This window comes from Talpa occidentalis, unplaced genomic scaffold (genome assembly GCF_014898055.3).
Source record: "Talpa occidentalis isolate TD23 unplaced genomic scaffold, MPIMG_talOcc4v2.1 talOcc4.7, whole genome shotgun sequence".
Classification (NCBI taxonomy): domain Eukaryota; kingdom Metazoa; phylum Chordata; class Mammalia; order Eulipotyphla; family Talpidae; genus Talpa; species Talpa occidentalis.
The window spans coordinates 14566141-14593403 of record NW_023605083.1 but is presented as its reverse complement, the minus strand read 5'-3'; the positions used below and the strand labels follow the sequence as shown (position 1 = coordinate 14593403).

General features: G+C 38.2%; 1 protein-coding gene across 2 annotated transcripts in view; it reads right to left on the bottom strand.

Moving 5' to 3' along the window:
- The window catches only part of TTC39B (tetratricopeptide repeat domain 39B), a 113489-nt gene that overhangs the window by 75539 nt on the left and 10687 nt on the right, over nt 1-27263 (bottom strand). The window contains exons 1-2 of one of the 2 annotated variants that reach the window (XM_037491893.2): nt 13177-13202; nt 9162-9196 (exon numbers count right to left, since the gene is read on the bottom strand). In XM_037491893.2, the coding sequence (XP_037347790.1) occupies nt 9162-9163 (2 nt within the window). In that variant the 5' untranslated portion in view covers nt 9164-9196; nt 13177-13202. Of the gene's footprint in view, nt 1-9161; nt 9197-13176; nt 13203-27263 lie in introns of those variants that run through there. The other variant, XM_037491894.2, reaches the window with a different exon arrangement.

Below are 27263 nucleotides of genomic sequence, written 5' to 3'. Positions count from 1 at the left end.
GAAAGTGCTCCCAATTTGACATTGTACATTAAGTAATATACATATACATATATTATCACAAATGCATACATTACATCTGCTTTACACTTTGCAATTTTACAAAATGCTTTCAAAGAAATTCTTTTGTAAGTTAAAGATATATATTACAAAATATTTTTTATTTACACTGAATTATCTAAAAAGAAATCCTTATACCATTTTAGCAACTAAGGTCTACAGATAATATAGGTCTACTGATAATATAGGTCTACTGATACAAAGATCTATCTAAACAATAAAGCTGTACTAAAATGACCAAGAATAGTCTTTCAAAATATCTGTACTTTAAATAGTTGATTATGATATTAATTTTCTTATAGTAGCTATGGAGAATTATAGCATACACTGAAAAAAATCTCTTTAATCAATGAGAGATTTGACATACAGAACTTTACACACACACAATTTTCCTAACTGCATGAAAGTCAAGCTACCCTTGCAGAAAACACTCTTAGCTGCTAAAATAAATAAAAACCACAAGCTTATAACGTTATTGCCCACAGGGGATTACAAAACTAGTCCGATACCTCTAAAAATGCTAACTCATCAGCGCTACATGGGGCTTTACATTTTGAGTTTTTGTTACAATTTTCTCCTTCCAAGTAATAAAAATTGTACCATGCTGGATTGAAACTTTCCTTTGGAACAATAAAAATAACTAACATAAGTCATAAATAAATTCCCAAATACCTCATCAGTTTTAAGGAATCTCAGAGTCCCTCAGATTTGTTTCTGGCTATTAGATCTTCACACTATTTATTAGCTAGGTATGATACATGATACTAAGCTACATTTTTTTTTACAAATGAACCTAATCCAAATATCACTTTGCCTTTAAGGAGTTCAACCCATGAATTCTACAAACATGAGACAAAAGGAAGAGAAGGAAGAGAAAGAGAAATTCATTAAGTGTCAAAACATAAGCAAAGGTGAAGTTTGACACATTTCAAAAGGCAAAACTCTCATGTATCTGCTTTTGGGGTATTTTACTAGTCATTTTAGTTTGCTATTTTTATGAAAAATTAGGTGAATGTAGCAGAAAACAAAGCAGTAGAAAACAAAGGGCAGTGAGGTTCACTGTAAACTGATAACTCATTGACACAGGAGGTGAAAAGTGAGTCACTCATTGAGATAGTGCTAACTAGGCCCAAATAATTACCTCATTATTCTGTATTGGGGTTAGCAAAAGCAGCTGTAACAATCATTTAAGAAAATAAGTACATATTCCAAGAGATATCTTAATTCACTGTCCCTTTGAACAATCATAGCAATAACCCTTGTGTACTCCCCACTGTGCCCTCCGCTTGGTGAGTTCTCAATAAGTGATGGCTGGGTATTTTTAACGTGCTGCAAATCTTTGCACTCTACTTTGAGTATTCATCTATAATTTCTAATTTCCTATTCATTCAGCAAATAAGTACTTAGCACTTACTCTGTGCCAGGCATGGTGTTTAGGTGCAGAGTACACCATGACGCGCAGGATAGACCATATCAATGCTCAAGGAACTTCAGAGTCCAAAGGAACAGATGGTCCAAAAACAAGTAACAATTAACTACAAAATGAGAAATGAAATGAGAGAACCAAACAGGATGTCAAGATAGAAAAATGGGGGAGGAGTAACCTATTTAGGTAGAGTCATTAAGAAAGGTGGGAGGATAAACCAGCTGAGGACTGAAGACACACCAGGAAGAAGCTCTTGGGAAAGCAGGAGGAAGACAATTAGTCAGATGATAGAATGCTCAAATCTAGACCAGTAAAGGGCTTTGTTTGGTCAAAAAACTGAAAGAGGTTTGTGTCTGGCAGGCAGTGAATGAGAGTGATAGTTATCCTAGACCAGATGGAAGCATAAAGTGGGGGCCTGACCACCTCAAGAGTTGTAGACCGAGATAGAGGGGAGTCTTTATCCTCAGAGATATGCAAACATGAACTGATTGTAAGCAAGGGAGTGACATCATGGACTTTAATTTTCAAAAGGTTCACTCTGTCCTGATTCAAACATGATGTTAAAAATTAAATTATGAGATAATTGGGGACACATGAACATTGACAGGGCATTTGATGAATATTGGTAGTACTTTTAAGTGTGATAACAGTCTTGTGATTATTTAAAGAGATCTATCTTATATTTGCATACTAAAATACAGATAAAATGATACCATATAAGGCACAGAGGTTAGATAATAGTTCTGTTAATTTCCTGAACTTGATATCTGAACTTGAATTATGCAAGAGGACATCTTTGTTTTCAGGAAGAGCATACTGAAATATTAAGAGGTAGAAATAAATTATAATGTTTAGAATATGATTCCAAATAACCTAGGAGTGGATTACAGGTGAAGTAAGATTGACCTTGAGTTGATAACACTCTAAGGGGAGTGACACTTTACTATCGTCTTTACTTTGTGTAGATTTAAATTTTTTCATATTAAAGGTCTTTTTAAAGTAAGATCACATTGGCTGCCATGTGTAGAGTGAATGGGGTGCAGCTGCGAAGGTGGAAAGAGAGCAAAGGAAGCAGGAAAACACATTAGGCATCTATTAAAGTAACTCACAAAATCTGAGAGTATCTTGAGCTAATGTAATGAAAATGAGAAAAGCGAACAGATGAGGAGGTAAAGGAAGAAATCATCAGATTGGCAATATGGAAGTTAAAGACAAGGGAAGATATCATAACTGTCTCCCAAGTATCTGAGTTGAACAAGCGGGTAGAAACATTGACAGGGATGGGCCTCCCCAGTGGTGCAGCGGTTGAGCGCTGGGCTGAAAAGCTGGCCACAGCTTCTGCAGCGCCAGTTCAATCCCCGGCCACCGGCGAGGGTCCCACATGGCACAACAGACCTCTCCTGCCGCACCCGCTGCTCCCCTCAGCAGTGTATTTCATCAGTCTGCCTGTTTTGTTCCCCACTCTGGTCAATTCTCTCACCCTCCCACACTTCTGACTGTACTCAGTGCTTGCATAAATAAATAAATAAATCTTTAAAAAAAAAGAAGAAAAAAAAGAAACATTGACAGGGATGGAAAAGACTGGGAGAGGGAAAGGTTTCAGAAGGACAAGGGAGGTGGATAGCAAGAGTTCATTTTGGGATTTATAAATTACAGTCTTTGCAGAACATCTAAGTGGGTCATCACATAAGCAGTGATTAGATCTATTTCTCATTAAAACTATCAAAATGGCCCCAGACCAAGCAACATGGAGAGGTAGCTGTATTCAGATAAGAGTAGGCAGTTGGACCAAAGGATCTATGAAGAGCTCTCTTCCAGGTTTCCTGTCATTCCTTCTCATAACAAAAGAGAATGTTTATAGACTACATGCACTTTGACTTAAAATATGCATACACACTCCCTCCTCACATAAAGAACTTCTTTTTTAGAAAATCCCAATACAATAGTAGACCATTAAAGGAGATCTAATAGCAGAAAGGAGAATACAAAACAAGCAATGCAAGTGGTAACAATATAGGGAAAAGATCCTGGGCACAGGTCACTCTAGGCTTTTTAGAGAACTTTATATCCATTTACTATATTTCATCAACTGTGATGGATGATTTTCCATCATGTAATATCCCTAAAAACAGGGATATTGCACCATAAAAAAGCAATTTTGAGTGGCCTAGATTGAAGTTTAGATCTTAGAGAGGGTATCCGCATTTGCTTCTGCCAATTATCTAAGGCACTAACAATTAAATTACCTGACGGAAGTTTTGTTTGGGCCACACTGGTATCTATTAAGAATTTGAATCACAAGCTTATTTGTCATTCTAAACTGTTAAAATAGGCTCACCATAGGCCCCATCAATTCACCCCTAGATACGATACATATATGCCAAAAAACTGCAAACATATGTCCAACAAAAAGATTTGCACACAATTCATAGAAGCGTTATTCATAATAGGCCAAAATTGGAATTAACCCAAATATCCATCAATTTATAAGAGAATAAAAAAAGTATTACATCCATAAAAATGAATATTACTTAGCCATAAAACAAAATGAAGTAATGACATGCCACAACATGGATGAACATCAAAAACCAGAGACAAAAAATTCTATTTATACAAAATGGCTATAGAGACAAATCTGAAGGTATAAATCAGATTAGGTTGCCTGCGGATGGGGGAAGAGGGCAGAGTGACTCCAAAAGGGCACACGGTTTCTTACTCAGGTGATAAAAATGTTTTAAAATTGTAGTGAGATTGTAAAATTCTGAATACCCTAAAATATCAATGTATTGTAAACTTATAATAGGAATTTTATTGCATATAAATTAATATTGAAATAGAGTTGTTTAAAAAATTCTCAGGCCAGAGAATCTCATGAGAGGTTTGTTTTTCCCTCCTTCCCGAGGCTGATTAAAATATGCAAGTTTCTCTACTGTGTCTTCCTGTATGACAGATTATTTTTCCTTTCCTTTATGCAAGATCTTCTATAAAATTCTCCAATTTTTTCCTTCTGTGTGGTGTATAAGTTAACAATATCAATGGCACCTTAGATCTAATAAAAAAATTAAATCTGGTCAAGAAAAATTAGGAAGGGGTGTTTGGGAAGCAGAGGTACCTCTCCAACCTGAGCAACAATTATCTTACGTAAAGTGGGGTGCTGAGCCAAAATAAATAGTCACACACACACACACACAGAGAAATCTAACTCTGTAAATACTATTTATAATTTAACAACTACAAAGAAAAATATTAACTAGATGTTTTCCAACAATCATTTACCAATTTTCACTCTAAATAACTTGAAACAGAACAAACTATTGCATGATAATGAATTGATCTACTCTGATGGGAGGAGGAAATGGTCTTAAATGCTTTATCTCATTTCAACCTATAATTCATAGCTCAAAAGAGAGTGAAGGTGAAAAAAGTCCTGAGAAATTCTTTGCTAAAAAACATTTCTATTTTCATTGTAAGCTAATTATCACCTGGCTAAAAATGTGTACCTGGCTAAAAATGTCAGTTTATAGAGATAAGGACAAATTCACCATAGTTCTTGCACATAAACATAATCAACCCCACTGCAATCCCATATGCAAGCCTTAGGACTTAATTAAATACATACACATGTCTATGTAAGGATAAATTCAAAATTGCAATAAATGCTATGGACTATAAGAGATGACTGCTGAGAACTATTAAATGTGCATCTGTTCTAATAGTTTTTGAACATAAATTTGATGGTTTTTTTTCAGATTTCTCTAAACTACCATAAAAAGAAATCTTGATTAACTAGTACCCGAACAGGTCTTTCAGTAAGATTTTTGTCCTGTTGCCCACTGTGATTTTATGAAAAAATGCTACCAAGTTACAATGATTCCAAGTGGTTGGCCAACTCTTACCCTCAAATGAGGTCAGGGCCCAACTTTGTTTGTGTCCACAGGTTCCCAGGTAAGCGCGGTATCCCAAAAAACCCAAAACCAAAGCCAGCTGCAAACTTCCAAGCAAAAGACAGCCCTCTTTTGGAATCCCTGAAACATTTATTTTTCTTGTATTATTTCATAGTTAATTTATAAACAGACTGTGCTGTCACAGATGGTAGTTGTGCAAAAGTGCTGAGTGAGGAAGAAGTAGACCAAGTTATCAGAGCACCAGGAAGATCAGGCCAGCCTGGAACTATCAAATCATGAAGGAAGATACAAGGCAGGGCTAATCTATAGATTATAAATTTTTATAGATCATAAAATGAGTCTAATTTACTGTCCCTCACTAAGAGGTCACTTCCTTAACACCAAGCAGATGAGAAAATGCACGAATATTTTAAATCTTTGAAAAGGATACGTTCAATGTGCCATTAGCACATAGCTCATTTTCCCTCCAGTTTGAAATATTGGTGATGCTTAATGTTTGCAAACTTAGCAACTTCCCAAAATAGCGAGCCAGATAAATAATACAGTTGTAGGAAAGATTAGGAAATAATTCTTTTGTGAACACAATCAAGGGCTATCTCATCTGTAGCTTGAATTTTTTCATTAGAAATTCAGGAGAAAGGGCCTCCCCTGTGGCTCAGCGGTTGAGCGCTGGGTTGTGAAGCTGCCCGCAGCCTCTGCGGCGCTGGTTCAATACCCGACTGCTCCCCGGCCACCGGAGGAGGATCCTGAAAGGCGGGCAGACCTCTCCTGCCACCCGCTGCTCCCCTTAGCAGTGTACTTCGGTCCTTCTGCCTGCTCTGCTCCCCGCTCTGTTTCTGGTGAATTCTCTCACCCTCCTGCACTTCTGACTGTACCCAGTGCTTGTATAAATAAATAAATAAAATCTTTTAAAAAAGGAAAAAAAAAAGAAATTCAGGAGAAAATATTCACAGGAAAAAATTTATCAGCTTGGCAAGGAGACTGTATCTTGCTAGAGGGTAGAGCACTGCTATCTGCACTCCAAACCATACTGTCTAGTTTTGTTAGCATAAGAATAGTGCTCTGAGCTTGACAGCTCACTGATCACAAAGGTAATGACATGACATCACAAATTTAAGAGGAAGTGAGAAAAAAATATTGACAAACAAAAAATTAGAACAATGTAAAAGTTGTTCACACCAACAACATTCAAATAATCTTTTACAATTAACATGTATTCATAATCAGAAGAAAAACAGTTTTTTACAGAAAATATTGAATAACAGGTTACTTCTGCAAGACTTTTAATTTAAAAAGGGGTCAATAATGCAAAAGTCAAGTACGGAAAAAAAATCACACTTTATGTTGGGGAAATGAAGAGAGTCATCGAAGTGAGATTTTCCCTGTGAGGAAGGCATATCTGACTAGTTTTCAAACTGTTACTTCAAACATTTTCAGTTCTGAAATTTCTTAACATATTAAACATGAGTCTCTACTTACCTAAATGCTAGATATAACTTACTCTTTTTTTCAATGTCTCAGAAACAACATTTTAAATATTTTCTCAGTGGCAAGTGTTAGCAACTAGGGTGGGGAAAGCACTAAAGAATCAATTTAACAAACCAATTTACTGAGCAACTACTATGTGCTTTGCTCCCATTGTCACACTTTAAAATAAAAAGATAAAATTTTATTTTATCTTGTCAATAAATCTATGAGGATGAAAAAACTGAGACTCAGAGAAACTGACCCCAGGGCTCCCTGGTAGTAAGTAGCAGGCTGGAACTGAAGCTCAAGCTTGCATGTCAAGTCCAAGGGCTTGTCTCTCTGGAAAGGTACATCTGTGTGTGTGCATCTCAGCAAACAAAAACCATGTTGCTGTGCTTTGGAGCTCTATGACTATCTGTCATTTTTTTTCTTCTTTCTGCCATTTTTGCCACTGTCAACACACTGTCTTACAAAACTACCCCCTCAAGATACCTTTTAGAATGCTGGAAAAATTATGCCAAAAAGCAAAGTTTATTAGAAACAAATGAAAATCATTATAAATGGACTCTGAATGGGCCCGATTTTTAGATGACGGACTCTGATATTAGACTTTCCTCTCTCACTTTGGACTCTTGCTAGAAATAGGATTTACATAAGTTCAAGGTCTTTTGTTTCTCTCTCTCTCTTTTTTTTTTTTTTTTTAAGTTCACTGTGCCCTTATTGGTTTTTCCATCTGTTGGATCTGTTCATTTCAGAAGTGTGTGGAGTCACCAACTCATTTCAGAATGGTCCCTAGCCCCTTCCCCCCACCCCGGAAGACCAAAAGGAAATTTTTCTCCAGTATTTACTGTGGATACCTGGTCAAGCTCCTGGAAGCGTGTTGTGGGCTCGCCCTATGACTGAAGCCCCCTGGAGTTTTTAGTTCTCAAAGTTGTCTATACTGAGCCTCTGCAATTAGTCAATTACATTTCAGGTTTTTCAACCACATTGGCTCCCCTGTGATTTCAGCATAAGTGTCTTTGCTCTGGTAAACAGAGACTCCCTACTCATTTGTCTCTCCCACCTTAGGGGCAGCAAATATAATCTATATCCTCTTTTTTTATGGATTGAAAAAGAATTACTCATTTTTCATTCTATTTAGCTTTTTACTTAAGACTAGAATTCATAAAAAAGGAAATGCAAACTCCTAAACAAAGATAATGAAGAAAAATTTTTAAAAGTATTATTTAAATAGCAAAACTGTTTCAGACAAAATGCAGTGACAGTGATGCTACATTTTAAACCACTTCACTTATAATGTATTAGAACCACATGAACTGATAAACTCTTTTGAAAGTGCTATGGAATGAATTGTATCTCCCAAACAAAATTCACACAATGAAGCCCTATCCCCCAATGTGATGGTATTTGGAGATGAGGCCTTTGGTAGATAATTAAGTTTAGATGAGGTCCTGAGAATAGGCCCTCATAATGGAATTAGTACCCTTACAAGACATCAAAGAATTTGCTGGCTCTCTCTCCCATGAAAGTGCAACAAGAAAGCAGCTATCCGCAAGCCAGGGAGAGGGCTCGCACCCTGATCTTAGACTTCCAACCTCCAGAATGGGAGGCAATAAATTCCGTTGTTTATGCCACCTAGTCTGTGGCATTTTGTTATGGTAGCTGGAGCTAATACAGAAAGGCAATTTGAAATATATGAAGAACAATAAAAATATTCATCCCTTTTAATCCAGCAACCCAAATTATGAAGTTAACCTTTGGAGACAAGTCAGAAATAAGACAAAGTAATACACATGAAAATAGTCATTATTCAGTTTTAAGTCTTTAAACCAATAACAATCTAAATGTATGACAATGGCAAAATGGATAGGTAAATAATGGTGTTCCACTTGATGTAATATGATGTCATTAAAAATTATTATAAAAACTATGTAGGCTTTTAAGAAATGATTATAATAAAACTAAGCGTAAATACTTTATTTGCAAAGTTAATGTGCAAAGCACAATCTAAAACAATGCTAAACATGTAATAATTATGAATAAGAAGTAAAAGGATTAGCTATGGACATAAAATTTAACTTGTTGGAAAACATGTTTTCTTCTAGTTTTAATTAATGTTATAAGAAATAATCCTCAGAATATATTTAATAACTTTCCTAAACAGTCACATTCTAACTTAAACTATAGAGAAGTGACTTTTTTCTGACAAGTCACTACTTTCTTAAAAAATTAGAATGAAATATTTATGATTTATATTTCTATACATTTTTTCTTTACCCCATACTTTTTATTATGTTAGTACTTACATAGAGATGGTATCCAAGGCATCTTCAAAGATGTCCTGGAAGGAAGAACAAAAAATACAATGAGTTTCTCAATAATCAAAATTCTGAATACAAAGGAAGTGTTTGCAGAGGCAAGGGATAGGGGGCAGAGGGACAGGGGACAGACCATATTGGTGGGATACAGTAGAACCACTCAACTTAACTCTAATGTAATTCCTTTCAGAGAAACCAAACATGAACTTAATTTTTTTTTTTCAAACAACAGGGAAAATATTTGAGTAGCAATACTGGGTTAATCTGAAGAGAGTATGATTTCTTGAGTGGAGTTACTTTTCACTCCTTAATCTCATTCATCCTACAGTAGATATAGGATAAAACAAGCAACAGACTTTCCCAATTTAGTCTTCTTTTTCTCTGTGGTAATCAAGTTAGCAGCCTCAGGGTCTTCATTTCACATCTAACTTCACTCCCCTCGTAGCTAGTCTTCTAATTTAAATTGTACCACTTCATGCCACTGGAGTGTTCAAACGATATAATAAAAGAAAATCCCAAGCACATACACATGAACACACACTCACATGTATGCACAAATTCACAGATGCAATCCACACTCAAACACACTGACTCACATGTTCTCAGTCTTACACATAAAATCATACTGTAACGCAAGGACAGGATGCTGAGCAGGTTATCTATGACCGGAGCAGACTGGTGAAGGAGAGTCCTGGAGCCCTCGGTGGCTTTTTCAGGCTTTTATTGGGATTTACCAGGTAGATGACAGGGGTGCTGGGGGGCCGGGAGGCTGGCAGGCCTCCCTGCCCCCAGCAAGACTTCACTCTTTCTGGGCTCTCTGGCATTCTCTCTGCTTCTCTCGTGGTTCTGCTCTCTGCTGGCGTCCCTGTGTTCCACCCTTATAAGCCCAGTCTCTCAGCACAGGTGAATCCCATCTACATATGCCCACACCCTACTCCAGATGCCCGCCATCAGGCATGCATGCAGGACTGTAAGGATCCATCATCAATCCTAATGGCGGGAGGGCGGTAAAACCTGATACTTTTTATACCCTACACATACACACTCACAAAATCACACATATACAAACAGTTCTCATAACTGCAAAAATCAAATCCAAGCTCCTCATTCAGGTATTTTGGACTGACTAAACCTAGTCTAGTCTTCAGAGCATCACCATCTACCACCATCGCCACATCCATGCTCCAGGATCTAACTAGTCTCCCTACTTCTGCACTCAAAACCTTCCATTCATTCTTCACAAAACAGCTATACTTATGCTTTTCTTTTCTATCTCTTATGTTAATAAGCTCACACCATGCCATTGCTCTAGATGTCTCTGAGAGACTTCCATTGCACTTAAACCCCAAATCCTTCCCATGACCTTCACAATCCTAAATGGCCTGGTAGTCTCTGAATACCTCTCCAAGTACCTGCCCCCTTGCTGACTCCACTCCAACCACAGGTCTGTCTGTCTGTTCCTTCAACAAGTCAAACTCATTCCACACCTCTCTCTTCTCTTTCCCAGTATGTTCTTCACTCAACTCTTCCCATGACTGACTCATTCTTACCCTTCTGTTTTAAGTTCAAAAAGTCACCAATCAAAGAGACAACTCTCCTGCTGATAGCCCTAATTAAAATTACTAAGACTAAAAGCCTTACTTATAGTTTCTTATCATGTGATTTATTTTATTTGTAATACTTATCTCTAATCATCTTGTTTGTTCACTTGGCTATTATCTGTCTCCATCAGGGTAGGTTCTTACTAAAGATGTTTACAGAAAAATAGGCAGGTCTTGCCACTGAGTTGTTGCACAATAAATTCATGCTACCCAGTTAACGAATTAATCAAACTTGAACTATCAAAGCACTGATATGTCACCTCATGTAGACTAAGGTGTAGTTATGATGAAAGAGGATTATAGAAACTTTCCTTTGTATAATCATTAATATTGTACAATGTTTAGACAATACTAGACTCTGCATTCAGGCAGGAAAGGAAAAAGCTGTATAAGTACTATATTCTGTAGTTATTTCCAGTATAAATACTAAAATAAAAAACAAAATTATAAGTGGTGGCAGAACTGATTTTAGAATTTGGTATCCCTGAATCTATTAATCTAAATTAATACCACACTCTGCAGGGAAGGCAGAATCAAGGGCAACTCCATCTCATCCTCACTCTCCAGAGATTATTGACTACAGCAAAGTCAGAAGCTCATTAGCCAGCTACTAGAAGAGAAATGACATATACCTGAAGCACAGGAACCCAAATCAAAAATAAAGAGATGCTCTCTAGCCTCTGTAAAAATTCCTAACTAGAAAAGACTCTTCTCTTCAAGGAAAAGTCTGAAAAGGCTCTTGGTATCACAGATTTTGTCATGTTGAATGATAGTTCCATGTCCCACACACCAGCATCCAGGTTGTCATGTAAGGGGTTGTGCAGGAGAGAAAACCTGTTCTCCAGGTACCCAAATATGGCCACAAGGATCAGCTGGCCTCTGCCAGACAACAGCCCCCATTCCCTCAGGTACCACTAACCTCACCAAAGCCAATCTTTACCAAGTGAGGGGGATGGAGAGAACAGTGTGCTGGAAGGCTTCTGTGTGGGTCCTCACTCATAAGCCTCGGCCAAGAGCAGGGCACACAGCAGAAACCAAAACACATTACTGAGTGGGCCTGCAAAGGATGACTCAAAAACCAGCTCTCCATTTAAAAGGAGACAAGGCTAATTAATATTCAAACTTTAGCAAAAAAATGCTCCAATCGCACCCTCAGAAAAAAAAACAAAGCTAAAGCTTATCCAGTGAGAAATCATCTTCACTGAAGTAACATCTCTGCATTTTGTCATATAAAGCATATTACACAACATGGTCACCATGGCTAAGAGTACTATGTATATTAAAAACTGCTAAGACAGTAATTAGTTCTTTCTTTCTTCTTTTTGAGAAGAACTGGTGTGTAGGCCAGAGATGCGGGGGCTGAGAGGATTTACCAGAGACAGAGTGGGGAGCAGAACAGGTGGATCTACTGAAATACACTGCTGAGGGGAGCAGTGGGTGAGACAGGAGAGGTCTGCTGCACCATATGTGGGTTACCTCCCTGGCAGGGGCTCAAACTCAGGCCATAGTAGTGATAGTGCTGAGACTTAACCCCTAGACCACCAGGGAGTCTCACTTAGTTCTTAACTAAAGTTAAAAAAAAAGTTATAAAAAAAAAGTTACAACTGTGAGGTGATAGATATGTTAATTCACCTTACTATGGTAATCATTTCACAATATAAACATATACCAAAAGATTATGCTGTATACCCTAAACTTACACATTGTTATACATTAATTATATCTCAATAAAACTGGGGAAAATACTTCTTTATTTAAAAAAAGTCAAAAATCTACTTTTTCAAATTAGCTGAATAGTGAGAATTGAAAAGATCCTCCATTAATAATGGAGAATATCCACCAGAATTCCAGAATATTCTAATGCAAGGGTGGAAGGGTAAGGAAAGAAGGAAGGAAAGGAGTCGAGGGAGGGAAGGGGAAAGAGTTTTTTGTCTATGAAGGTCAGATAAAGGTGAAGTGGTGTTTTGCATTTTTTTAAAAAAAAAAGTTAAGGAGAACTGAGATTTATTGCATTCCTATCATGTGCTAGCCACTGTACAAAAGCTATTTCATTTCCTCTTCCCAATTTACAGCATAATAATCCAGTCTGCCCAACATCATACAGCTAGTAAATGAAATTAGAATTCAATCTCAGATTTCTTTAACATCTATGTATTTTTTAAATATTAATAAAAATAATTGTCCAAAACTTGGAACTGTTACAGGGCAACCCAATGTGAAATGGGTTGGCCTCACTGTGGGTCCTCAACTGCACACTTAAAAGGGACTTATAATGAGACTTTCAACGTAGGCATACACAAAAAGGGTTATAAAAGGTTTTTTTTACCAAAAAAAGCGGGAAAATAAAGAAAGGAAAAACTTAGGGAGAAAGAGGGAGAGATAAATTGGTGAATGTGTCCTACCAGTTCCCCTGAGCTGGGACCCCAAAATCATGCTGAAAACAGGCAAAAAACCAAGTCCCCCCAAGGTCCACATGTGTGGTTATATACCAAGCCTGGCTGCTTAACTCCACCCTCAGTTCCCAGCAATCCTCCCTTCGGTGGTGATGGCATTATGGGATTTGTAGTCTTTGGTGTCTTGATCTCTTTGGTCTTGTTTGTGGAGTTTGTTCAGGACCTCCTTGCCCCCCAGCAGAACTATGGACAGAAGTAAGACAGTGGTGGAGAGGGCAGGGTAGATCCTCTCAAGGTCAACTGCAGCACTTTTGACCAAGCCCTCCCCGGGACTAATTCTCTAGGAGAATGCACGTGTGTTTGACTGGGCTATTTACCGATTAAGTCCAGATACTGTGAAGTTACATGTTCATTTACAGACTTCTGAATAGTAGAAAAGGTTACCTCAAAGGTTATACATTTATTGGGTGATAGGACATTGCCCAGCTTTATCTACAGCAGAGCATTATCTTTTTTTAAAACCTATAAATACCCAGTTTCTTGAATGTCCTATGAATGAGTTTACCACCTCACTAGTTTCCTCCTTGATGAGCTAAATAAAATGCTGACATGATCATTTTATGTTTTTATGAAAGTCACACCTCTCATTTTGGGAAATTATAATTCGATATTAATAGTGACAATACATTCTCCCCAGGTGTACCTGCAAATAGTTTCCCAGCTCTTTGGGAAAACTAGTGTGGGCTCCAGCTGGGGGTGAAATGTTAGAAGTTAAAGGAGACTCCTGTGCCATATATCCAAGGACCCAGGGCTTTTCCTTTTCCTTCTGTCTTTTTTTAAATTTTATATATTTTTTACATCATTTTTCATTTTTGCACAACGTATGCCCTTTCATTTTGGTTATAGTTCCCGTACACTTTCGACCCCCCTTTTTTGATCCTACTCCCTCCTCCCCTCCCCCGTAGTGTGTCTCTGGTTTATAGTTGCTTGTTAATTTTGACTTTTACTTTATTATAATTAGTCTTTTTCCTGACACCACTCAAAGTCTATCCCTTTCCTACTGCTGCTCAGAAAGCTTTTCTCTGTGGAATTTCCGTCAGGACCCCTGGATTGGACACTTGATCTAGAACAAAGTGCTGGTTAACAGCCTCCCATCCAGGACCAAGTACCCCTATGTACAGAATAACTAGATTTTCCTACCTATGGTCTCTACTACACCACACTTACCATCAAGCTCCCCAGTGCCTCGCCAGTGTCAGTTTTCATTTCCCCAATGATTACAACAAGTGGATTCCTATAAACCACCTTATAGTGTGTAGGCTCACCATGTGGACTCCAGTTGAAACAAATACAGTCAAAGAAGCATTCGGAGTGCTTCCAGTTTAAGGAAAGTATGGCAGGAAATCTCATGCTGTTGGACAAGTGTAATATGCTCCAGAGGAAAGCATCAGTGTTCATTTCCTTCCTGGAAGGAGCTGCCTTTGCCTCCTGAGTGCCCATGCCAGGCCAACCCGGAAGGACTACTGCACTGGGGGCAATATAAGACATTTAACTGAGCCGCACCTAGCTCTTTCTCATGTATTGCCTCAAAGTGGTACCTGACTTTTTCAAAAGCCTATCTTGACTCATTGGCTGGAGTCAAGGGCCATCACACTCCTTCTGAATGTACTTTATACCTCAGCCTGGTATTCTGCACTTCATAGGCTCTTAGCAAATAATTGTTGGCTGACTGGCCGGCTGAGTACCCTTATCTTGAGATGGAAGGTCTTTATGTTGAGTGGTTTCATTTTGCGGTTCAGCAAATGGGTTAACCCTGTTAGGTGAAAGATTCCCTTGAGGACCGTCCAGATGCAAAGCTAGCAATCCAGAGCCTGCTGGATGGATGGAAGACCCTGGTCACAGAAATGGATACAAAAGTGAAAAAAGGAGCTAGGGGTGCTACATCAACTACTAGGACCTTTCTAAACAATTTTCATCCTATAACTGTGTCATAATCTGAGTAGCAAAAATGCATCTAAGTATATTTAAGCAAAAAAAAAAAAAAGTTATTTTGACAAATGTTTATTTAAAAATCTTAAATGAAGATACTAATGGTTAAAAAGTTTACATTCTTTTTATCCTGGGGGGGTAGGGTGAAGGGTGAGGGGGGACAGGCAAAGAATAAAAATAGCAAATATGCTATTAACAGCAGTAATTTAGATACTCTGTATTAATTTCCAGAGGGACAAATAGGTTTACAAACTTTTCAGGTCTCCCCCTCTTGATTTTAATCACTTTGCAGTGTGAATAGGAGTATGTGGAAAATATTATTCCAAAACGGAAGAAGTAGAAAGGGACACGATAAAAATTAAAACTAGGGACCACAAATGCAAAAAAAAAAAGTGAAATCACTTCACAAGGGGCTCATCCTCACTCCATTTACCTCCTCTTCCGTCCCCTTCCTATTCTCTCCCCCTCCCCCATCCCCCTCCCCTCTCCTGCCCCACCCTCCTCTCCTCCCCCCCCTTCTTTTCTCCTCTGTCACATGGGTCTGTGAGCTGATGCTGCCATGTTCTTTTTTTTTTTTTTTTTTAATAATACTCCATTTTATGTATATACCTCATTTTGTTTGTCCAACAAAATGTTGTTTAACCCAACAACTTGGGTTGTTTCTACCTTTGACTATTGTGTATAACACAGCTATTATATGGGTGTACAAATACCTGTTCAAGCCCCTTCTTTCAGTGCTTTTGGGCATATATCCAGAAGTGAAATTGCTGAATCATATAGTGATTCCATTTTTAATTTTGGGGGAACTAAATTTTTCTTAAATAGCAAAACATTACAAGTAATCTAAAGGCCCAGTTGTGAGGAATGGCCAAGCAATTTGGCACATGTGATTCAATCATTTAGAGTGACATTTATCCAGTTTTTATTAATATGGGGAATATAATTTTTTTTAAGTTTATAAAATCTATAGAAGGAAAATAATTATTTTAAGCAAAAAAGGAACAGCAAAAAGATAGTCTCAGCTATGTTTTAAGAACTGCATGAAAATGATAGGAAATATACCAAAACCTTAACAATAAAGATGGGGTCATGTTCTTATTGAACTGCTGTTCTCTAGGAAGGGATGATAGGCTTGCTGGGGCTCGGCAGACACCTTCCTCTTCAATGAGACCCACTCCCCACTCCACAGTATCCAACCTTCCCCACTGGAGCTTTCACCCAACAGTCCATCCCATTGACCAATGAAGCTGTGTGTCTGGTACCATGAACTCAAAGAGTAGAGCTGCTGAGAACGCTGATAAGTCACAGATTCTACACCTGGCTCTGGGGCACATCTGGATCATTCCCGGGAAGATAAATTCAGCATCTCACATGATTCAGGCAGGGATTAAGAGCCATGGGTGTTGCGGTGCTAAGGACGGCCAACCTTCCTGCCCATGGCATTCACACCTGGGGAATCAAGACGTCCAGGACTGACATTAATTGTCACACTTTATCATTATCACTACGGCATTTCTGGAGAATTCCTTAAACACTGAATGTAAATCATTTCACATGAAAAAGAGGACACATTGCTAAAGGAGTCATGTGAGAAATATGATTGATATAAAAAATATGATTAATGTAAGTGACATCATCCTATAACTTCAATAAAGCATTGATTTTTCTAAGGATTAACTCATTTAAAAGGCATCTTTATTATGTGTGCATAAAGTGTGTGTTAGATGAAATATTGGACAAATCACTTTTTTTTTTCAATAGGGGAGCCCTGAGTTCACCTGCAAGGAATAGTTTTTCATTCTACCCATACTGCCATCCATTTCTCCATAACCTATTTGTCAAGCTCAAGAAGTTGCCCATGCCCTACTGAAGCATTTATATTCTCCAATGGATCACAAGGGCTCCCACCAGTGCCATCATATATGCAGTGCTCTTTTTTCCTTAATTTCTTATTTTTTTAAAGATTTATTTATTTATGCATACAAGAACTGGAGTACAGGCAAGAGGTGTGGGGGGTGAAAGGATTCACCAGAGACAGAGTGGGGAACAGAATAGGCAGATTGAATGAAATACACTGCTAAGGGGAGCAGTGGGCGAGACAGGAGAGGTCTGCTGCGCCATGTAGGTAACTCCCTGGCTGGGGATCAAACTTGTGCTGCAGTGGCTGTGGACAGCTTCATAGGTTGTGTCTTAACCCCTTGCGCCACCAGGGTGGCCCCTTAATTTCTTATTTTATGAGGGACCATCAATGCCCTGAACCCCTCTGAAGTCACATGTAAAACTCAGCTTCAACATCCCCATTACTGGAGTTGAGGGGTGCAAACATCAATCCTCCTCTTAAAGGATTATCATCAATGCAAGCTCTCTGAGAACTTAACTGGCCCACAGAGCTCTTTATCAAAGAGAAAGAAAGCGATTTGGACCCATGTACCAGAGACCACTCACACTTCAAGTCCCCAAACTGACCTGTGCAGTGAACAAAATCTGACCTTGCCAAAGTTTAAAAAAGCCAGACTATAAACACAATTCTCAAACATAGATCAAAACAGTAAAAGAACATGACAGAGTTCATCTTCCAAACCTGCACAGATTTGTAAAATGTGATTTCTTTGGACACATTTAGTAAATAACTGGCACTTTGAGACATTATTTAAAAACAGAATTTTTAAAATGTTTTAATAATACAAACAACAAAATCAGTTGCCAGTAGAACAATGCTTTGCCTTTGAAATTATAATTTTAAATATTCATCACTTGAGAAATAATTTCACACAGTCTCCAAGTAGAGCATTAATGTAGCTCTCTCATTGCTATTTCCCAGCTAGGTTCTCCAATATTACCACAAATAAGTGCTGTCTCTTAGGACTATTATGAGATGCTAGTGAGACAGCACATCGAATAGGTCCAACTCAAAACCAGGCTCCATAAATCCAATTTCATTGGATACTAAATTCCCAAATATGGGGTGAATCAGTGAAACCATGGATACTGAGCTGAGATCCCTCACTGTGCTTCCCCAACAACTCAACAAGACTTTTATAAACCAAAGTGAGAAAAGAAATGAAGTTGGAAAATCTATAGCAGATAGCAGATGTTAACTGCCTTTACCACCCCCAGCTTAAAATGCCTTCTCCTCTTATCCTTTAATACAAGACTACTTCTTACTCCTTCTTACTCAGTGAATTACCCAACACAATAAGAATAACTTACAGGCACAGACCCCAGGCCCTCAGCTCACTGGGGAGCAGTGTGACCTTGGCCAGCAGAGCGTAACCCTGCCAATACACGCGACCTCTCAAGGCTCCAACTTCCTCATCAGCAAAGCAGAGAAACTGCCTACATACTGTCCCTTACTCAAAATCCTAAATTCTCTGAATTAAACAGAAATCCTCCCCAATAAGGCATGCTAAAATAAAATCCCTCAGAAAAGACAGGTGTGCAGAGGGACTGTATCCAAGTGGAACGTTGGGCTTTTCAAAGTTTGAGCCGTATCACGGCCACTAACTTGATCCTGGAGAGCTAGCTAGTGTGTTAAGTATCAAGTAAAGCAGTTCGCACAATGATTCTAGAATTTCCAACAGCTTCGAGCCAAGCAAAGAGAAACTATGAGAACTAAAAAGAAACCAACCACCAGATGTCACTCTCACAAAAAAAAAAAAAAAAAAAAACTGAATTGGATTAATTAGCATGTTTTTAAAAAACGAAACAGTTAACTTTACAAAGGGGAAAAGTCTTTCCCTTTCTGATTTTCATTATAGAGTTTAATGGCAGCTTAAGGCAGAGGTTAAGATCTAAGGTCAATACTTAACTGGAAAACCATGCAGTCAAAATTAACATTGAGCAAATACTTTAAATTGCTATTGTAATAAAGTGCACATGGTTTTGTATATAACATCACAGAGGAAAAGGTATGTACAAGCATAAAATATGTACAGTGATGTATGGTGTGCAATAAACAGGTAAAATATAATATTTTTAATTGTGTATTGTTGAATTTGTTTCATATAAATGAGCAACTTACTTTTCTGTACATATTCCTCAGCTATTTTTATGGCTGTGAAATAAGGCTTGGCAATCACTTACATGTCAAGCACCCTATCCACTAGTGCCCAGCCTCCCTCCCATCAAACCTAGAGTAAACACAGGAATACCTAGGGCACCCCAATTTTGCTTGGGAATAATTTTACACTAACAAGCAAGCAGCAACAAACAGAACCAAAAGACTTGTGTTTTAACATTTTTAATTGTTTAATTCTGAAACTCTCACTAGGCATTTTAAAATTAAAATGAACAAAACATATCATTTCTCCCTATGAATAAATAATCCTAAATCCCACTTAGTAACACCAAGGTACTATATTGGACATTTAGATGCATATACATATAATATTCAAAAGGGCAGGCTTATTATGAAAAGGGAAGGGAAGTAAAGGATGCTTGCACAGACACAAGGAGACAGAAAGAGCTGCCCCTGAAAGGGACAGGTTTGCTAAAAGAAAGGACTGCACGGTCACAGGCCAGCAGTCTTGGCAGGAGCTGCCTCTGCTGCTTTACAAAGAGAGACGGCTGGTGAAGAGACACACCTGATAGTCACAGGCGGGCCGGAGAACAGCTGCTAGATGCTTATTTCTAATTCACAATCACAAAAAGTGAGCTTTTCACTTCCACTATTACTACAAATTATTATGTTTGATGATAATAATAACTAACACCATAAGTGGCAAACACTGCTCTAAATCCTTAGCATGCATTAACACATTTTATCTTCTAAAGGACCATAAAAGAAATTAACTTATCCAACATTCCATAACTGAGCTGCCATGTTTCCACTTGTGCAATAGGAATAATACCACTTAGTTTACAGCACTGCTGTGAGGCATAACTGAAGTAATGTACTCAATGCACCCAGCACAGCATTGACATGACTCTGATAAACAATCTTTTTGGCCATTAAATGGCTTAACAGCCAAAAGTCTTCAATACATCCTAAAGATGAGCAAGAAGAAACTTCTTGCTTCATCTTGCTCAACCCTCAAACTTTCTAGCTATAAAAGAAAAATGGCAGTTAGCATTCCCATTGGCAGTTCTACTCCAAAGTATAGTCTTTTTAAAAGATCACAGAATCACGTTATTTAATATGAGTGCTTAGAAAAGGCAATTCCTGAAGAATAAGGTTTCAAAGGTGACCACAAACCAAAAAGCCCCTGATGCCAGAGATACAGGGCAAAAGGACTTGAGCTCACGTGCTTAGAATCAGCCTGCCTGGGTTCAAATCTAGTTTTTACCTCTCACAGTTTGTGATCTTGGTCATGCTATTTTCCTTGTTTGTGCCTCAGTTTCCTCTCTCACTGAGTTGTCCACAGATTAACTGATATATTCATGAAGCACAAAAAACAAAGCATCCAATACAAAACAAGTCTATGGTCATAGCACCCTGAACACACTCAATCTCGTCCAATACAATACAAGAGTTACTCTGATATTATTGTTAGGACACAAATCTCTAAAAGCACTGGGGAATGGAACTATGTACTAGAGCCTGGAAAAGGTGGGAGAGTGCAGAGGGCAGAGCAGTTGGCACTAAGAATCCTGGCTCAGCCTCCCCCTGGCTAACATGTCCCACTGCCCCCAAATAGATGAGTCCACCTTAACAGAGATCAACAAACCCATACGCCCAGTCTAGTCTATTGACTGGTTTTGCAAATAAAGTTTTGCTGGAACACCGTCACACTCCACCATTTACTTATTCCTATTACAACCACAGAGTTGAGTAGCTGCAACTTGGACATCATATACAAAGTCAAAAATATCACTACCTGACCATTTACAGAAAAAGTTTGCCTAACTGCGCACAAATGGATAAAACATCAAATTTCCTTCTCTACCCTTTGGTTGTTTTAAAGACAGGGTGAGAAACAGGTATGAACAATATATAAAACAGTTGAAATTATTTACCAAAAATTCCAGTCTTTAAGCTTTAAACTCAAGGGGAAATAATGCCAAGAACATGGGTGAGAGTCCCACCATCAGCTGCATGACTACTTTGCCTTGGGAAAGTTATTTAGTTTCCTTAAGACTTATATTCGTCATTGTAAAATGGGAATAATGATACCAAACTTGTAAGACTGGAAGAATTAAATAAGATATAAGTAGGTTTTTGGCATGATATCTGGTCCATAGTAAGTACCCAATCATATTAATTCTCATTAAATTACTACTTTCACTGCTACTGCAGGGGAAAGTTCAATGTCCAGATATTGCACCACTCAGAGAGTATTTTGCCTCCCAAGGTATCTACCCTCATGAGAATTATAGGTGCTTGCAAAGCAGAGAAGCTGAGAACTGAATTCTGTTCTTTTGGGACAAAGTAAGAAAATCTTAAGACTATCATACTCTCATTTCTGTCAAGACTAAATTCTCCTCTACTCCCACCAAAATTTCCTAAGAAAATTTCAGGGAGACGTTAAATGCCTACCTACACATTTATATTACGTTGAGAAATAAACTATACGATAAAACAAATTAACAATAAATTCCATCATAAGTGAAAGGTTGGCATTTTGTTTCTAACAAGAGAACAATCAAATATGGAAACATTCAAAACTAGCAGAAAGTAGCATAAATCCCTGCCAGAGGGATTAGTATAAAAGATCATATAATTATTATCTTGAATTATATATTAGACATCACCTAACCACTTCCAAGTACTCCATATCCTGATGTTGTCTGTTGACCCAACAATTTCTTTGTATAACATTTCCCCCTTATAGTACAGGGTCTAGCCTAGGGTCAATGTTTTCATTTAGCTATAATGACTCCTAAACCTCCTTTGTTCTGAAATATTTTCACAGTATTTGTTTTTTATGACACTGACATTTTTGGAGAGTACGGCTCTCGCCTCCTTTTTTTAAAAATAGAACATTCCTGATTTAAAGTCTCTCTGATGTTTCCTCAGGATTAGATTCAGGTTAGACTGCTCCAGAAGGGACAATGTGTCCTTGTCAGGTCATTTATATCTGGAGGCACAGATGTTCATCTGCTCTCCTTGGTGACATTAATTTTGATCACCTGGCCAAAGTGTTGTCTGATTTCTCCACTGTCTAGTTACTATATTTGTCTTACAACAAATAAGGACTCTGGTGAGACAAAGTAAAAACAGATAAATATGCTTTTCACCCAAATGTGCCTCTAGTCGCACCTATGGTGATGGCTACCCACCCAACTCAACCTTTACTAAGATAGCTAAAAACTAGTTTGATACCTCTAGCATTCCCTCTACTTTTATCAGTCTTGGCATATTCTACTGAAAGCAAAAGTCCTTCAGTTTCCCCCATTTTTCTATCTAGTTATCATCAACATGGTCTCAAGGATTCCTATTATTCAAAAAAGTCTATATAATACATTACTGTTCTAAATTTTTTTCCAAGTTTGTACCATCCCAATTTTTGTCTAGGTAACTTTTAAGTTTCTATTTACCCCTCTGAGTAAATTATAATGCCTTGGACTTGCTTATATTAAACTCCAGTTTTGCCAAGATTATACACGGTTGAAGCAGATCTAAATTTCAGCAATGACGCAACCATTTGTCCAACTCTTAATGAAAACTGAGGTATGTAGCCACTGGCTGAAATACTTAATGCACCATTGTATATCACAAAATGGGCTTTATTAAAATGAGAATAAGGGTCTACCTGATTTGCTGCCATCTAAAGGTCAGTTTCATTATTAATTCTAAGCTGTGCTGTTTACTGATTGCTCTAAATACTTGGAGAGGAAATTAAAGGACTGTTGACATTTACATGAGAATAATAGTGCACACATCTTAAACTCAGTTTTTTATATCGTTTCTTTTTAATTAAGAGAAAGAGCCAGCTATAGTGAAAACAGGCAAAAATATGCTGCCAATCTGAAAATAAAGAAGTGCCAAAATTAAAAAGCTTAGAAGCAGCAAAAGAAAAGAGTCACTCAAATAGAGTTGAAGTCAGTCAAAACAGAAACTTGAGGAACTTTAGTACAATTCAGACTCAGGAGCTCCTGAGAGCATTGTATATTTGTGGCTGTAAAGGAAGTGAATTAATTGCAAGAAAATTATTTATATCCATTAAGATATACATAAGCAAGATCCGGAAGACAGAAATCATTTTTCCCTTTCTGATTTTTTCCCGCTGTCAAGCAAGCAAGAGAAAACTGCAGCTGTCTTAACAGCAGTGTTCCAACACCCATTCCCCAACTTCCGGAGTATAAAAGGCAGTGGCAGCAGAAGTTTCTCAATTACAGCTTCCAGATCCCTGAATCACTGCTGCAAAAATGCTGAAAACTCTTAGCTCCAGAATTATTGGCCACAGAATATGAACACCTCCCCTGGAACTGAGGGTCATTTCTGGAGTCCAGCCTAGAACCACTTCTTCAGTTTCCCTTCCCACCCCTGTGCCTTTTGTAAACACCTAATTCCCTTTTTCAACTCTTATTACTTAAACTACCTACCACAGTTTCTGTTTCCTGTACTGAAACCTGTCAGAATGAGACAGATGACAGAGAAGAAAATAAACAAGATAATACAGATGGTGATCATATCTAAGAGGAAATAAACAGGATATGTAATAAAGAGAAAGGCTGCTTTGAAGACGGAACCCAAGGAAAGCCACATTTGGAATCTGATCTTTAATTCGAGGACAGAAAGCTGATAGGGAGCTAGTCATGTGAAGGACGGTTAAAGTCGGCCAGCCTGGGGAAAAGCCCAGGCAAGAGCACTATGGTGGAAAAGAACTCAGTATGTTCAAGAAATCTAAAGGAAACTAGGCTGACGAGCAAGGGGAGAAATATCAGGAAGTGAACTAGAGGATGAAGGCAAAAGCAGACGACAAAGACCACAGGAAGGATGTGGATTTTATTCTAAATGTTATGGAAAACCACTAGAAGGTTTTGAGCAAGGGAGTAACATGTGATCAATGTTTGTAAATGAGCCCTTGGACTGCAGAGTGGAAAGTGAATTACAGAAGGCAGAGAGGAAGCAGTTAGGATGCTATCTCCCAGAGGTTACTGTTATCTCCCAGAGAAGACTGGTGTGGACGGAGCGATGGTGATAATGGAGAAAGGGAAGAGGTTGGTATGCAGTATGGCACCGTTTTTTGCCAGAAGACTGGGCAGGACCAGCCAATGACAGATATGTAGAAAAAAGGTAGGTCAAGTTGAAGGGAAAAGAGAAGAAAATCAAGGACGAGGGATGGGGACAGCTTTTCTGGCTGAGCAATGCTCTTTTGGATTGTTTACTAAAGCCTGAGTTTGTGCCTGCAACTATTAGAGAAAGGGCAATTTTCTTCAAATTGCCACAGTTGAAATGGAATGCACGGTGGTCTTTACAAAAGAGATAAAAGTTCATTTAAGCATGTCACATGTGCTAATCTGTGAAGCCTAATCTGTTGCCATGAGAAACCTGCACCTCTAGGCACGCAGCCCCAAAGTTCTGACCTAGACAGAACTGTAAACTTATCTAAGTTAAAATGTAATGGCCTCCTGTACAAACCACAAATGGAGGTAGAAGCAGCTGAATCTTTAGAAGGAAAAAATATGCTAATTTAACAGCTTTACTTTTTAAATTTTAAATATAAGTACTGATGTGACTCATTTGTGGAGTCTCACACCTTAGTAAAGTCATTTCAACTATTTTTGAAATCAGACTGAGATTGCTTTATGTCATGGGAAAGAATTCCATGGATCTCAATGTTTTCTCTTCTGAAAGGCTGTGAGAAATACCACCATATGCATGTCATTACTACTAAATAAGCAAATTGTGAGAAATGTGAACTCAGGCTTCCAAAAGCATTAAGCGTATGAATAAATTATGATCATCCTCACTTTGCGAACATTCCTTATTTTCCAACTAGATTGCATGTGTTATTTCATCTAGCCCCACAGTAGGCATGGCTCCAGGTGCCTTACCCTTGTGAATATTGAATATGAAGATATTCAATATGGCTACTTGCAATATTAGAAACAATCTTACAATTATTCTTCCCTGCACTATAAAAAACAAAGTCTATACAGAGTTGCTATTCCAATTAATGGCTGCAACTAAGCATTTACAGTATAGGAGAAACAGGGTGAAGCACCAGGCCTAGCCACTAGCAACTTTCTGAGGTGGGCATTAAGATTCCCATGGACTGATGAGGAGTTGGATGAATGTTCAAGAAATCTAATGGAGGCCAGGTGGCGAGTTTGCCCTAGATCACATTGTGAACAAACTGCAGAACCCAACCCACAGCTGCTAAAGTGCAAGTCCACCCATGTTCTTTCTTCTCAACACATGCCTTCCTAGGAAGAGACACAACAAATCTGAAATTCAGGGGTGCCTGAAAGGAGACTATTTGACCTTTGTCTTACTTGGTACTTAAGCTAAGAAGACAATCTTTTCATTCCAGTGGTGGTAGTTAGAAATGTAATTTGCTTGTTCATCTTCCCATCCAGAAGCCAAAAATGTTGGACAAATAACATCTGTGTTTGGAATGAACTAGAAAATCAGGAAAAATAATCATCCATATAAACTGTATATTTTCCACTTTCTTGCAAATGGACAAATTATTCATTCCTCCTGGGGTCATTCACACAGTCCTCCACCTGCTCTCCGACCCGGTCACAGCGGACGGGTGAAGAAGTCAACATCAAGCACTGACCCAATGCACTCTGCTCTCCAGTCTTACTTTCTGATGCTTAACACTGTTACTCTCTCCCCATCATATATAATGGCTGCTGATTTTTATTTCTATCTTGACATTTTTATTTTTTCCTGGTGATTTTTAATTACTCAATTATTTGAAGTATAAAAAGTATATTGAAATAAGAGCAAATGGGCACAAGAAATCTTTACAGGATGATGGAAATGTCTTTAATTGGATGTAATGATGGTTGCACAACTATGTAAATTTATTAAGTCACTGAAATATACACTTAAAAGGAGTGAATTCTGTGCTATGCAAATTGTATCTCAATAAGCCTATTTTTTTTAAGTATATTGAGATAATGCTAATAGAGTACACAGGTAATGTCTTCTTCCTGACTGAGAGGTTAAAAATATCACATTGCTGGAAAGCACTCAAGGGTGTTCCTTTATTGCTTTCTACGAAGGAGAAGGGCCAAGGGCCACCTTTTCCTTTTGGAACCACAGGCACCAATGCCCCATCCTGCTGGGGGTTCTAGCATGTGCTAGGGGAAATATTTCTCTTTCGAGGGAGCAATGAATGCTAAATAGTTACTGAGCTCCTGGAAGAGATGAAAGAAGGAAGTAACTAGAAAGGCCAAAGGAGAAGAGGTACCACCAGGAGATCTTAAATGATGAAGAGGAATTCACCAGGTAAGGGAATGGCATGTGAAAAAGCTGAAAAGTGGGAGAGGCCAATCTTTTGAGAAAGAGGGCAGGGAAGGGGAACTACACTAGCATGGCTGATGTTAAAGGCTGTGCGAGGAATGCAAACTTCTGGAAACTACCTCAGACCTACTGAGTAAGACTCCCTCTTGGTGGAATCTAGGAATGTGTATTTTATAAGCCACCCACTGCCCAACCCAACTAATTTGATGCATACCAAAGTGAAAGCTGTACTAAGTAAGATCCTAAGTAAGGCCTTATATGCCAGGCAGTGTTTGCATAACAGAAGCTGTGAACAGATTTTTAATGCACTTGAACTTTAGAAAAAGTGCTCTAGCATGGTTCATTGCTTTGGAGAAGAGAAAGAAACCTAAAGTTCCGTCCAGCTGTGCCCAGAACTGCACATACACTGTCACCTCTCCTTTACCTTTAAACCTCTTATATGAAGTTGGCCACTCAAACATACTTTCTCCAAGTCACAGCCTCCTATTAAATCTAGGTGCTATATGAAAACCCTGTAAGAAAATCATGACAAGCACCAATGTTAAAGCGGCAAGGAATGTCAGCACAGCAAAACATTTGGAGAACATAGATGTTACCAGTTATACCATTTATGTGTCAGTGGGCAAACGTCATTTTCAAAACATTGACATTGCCACTTTCCTTATTAACAAATATTAACACTGTTCTGCTTAAAGAGAAACCCATGTTTACCAGTCTTTTTTGTGGGAAGTGGCTTCCCTCTCCC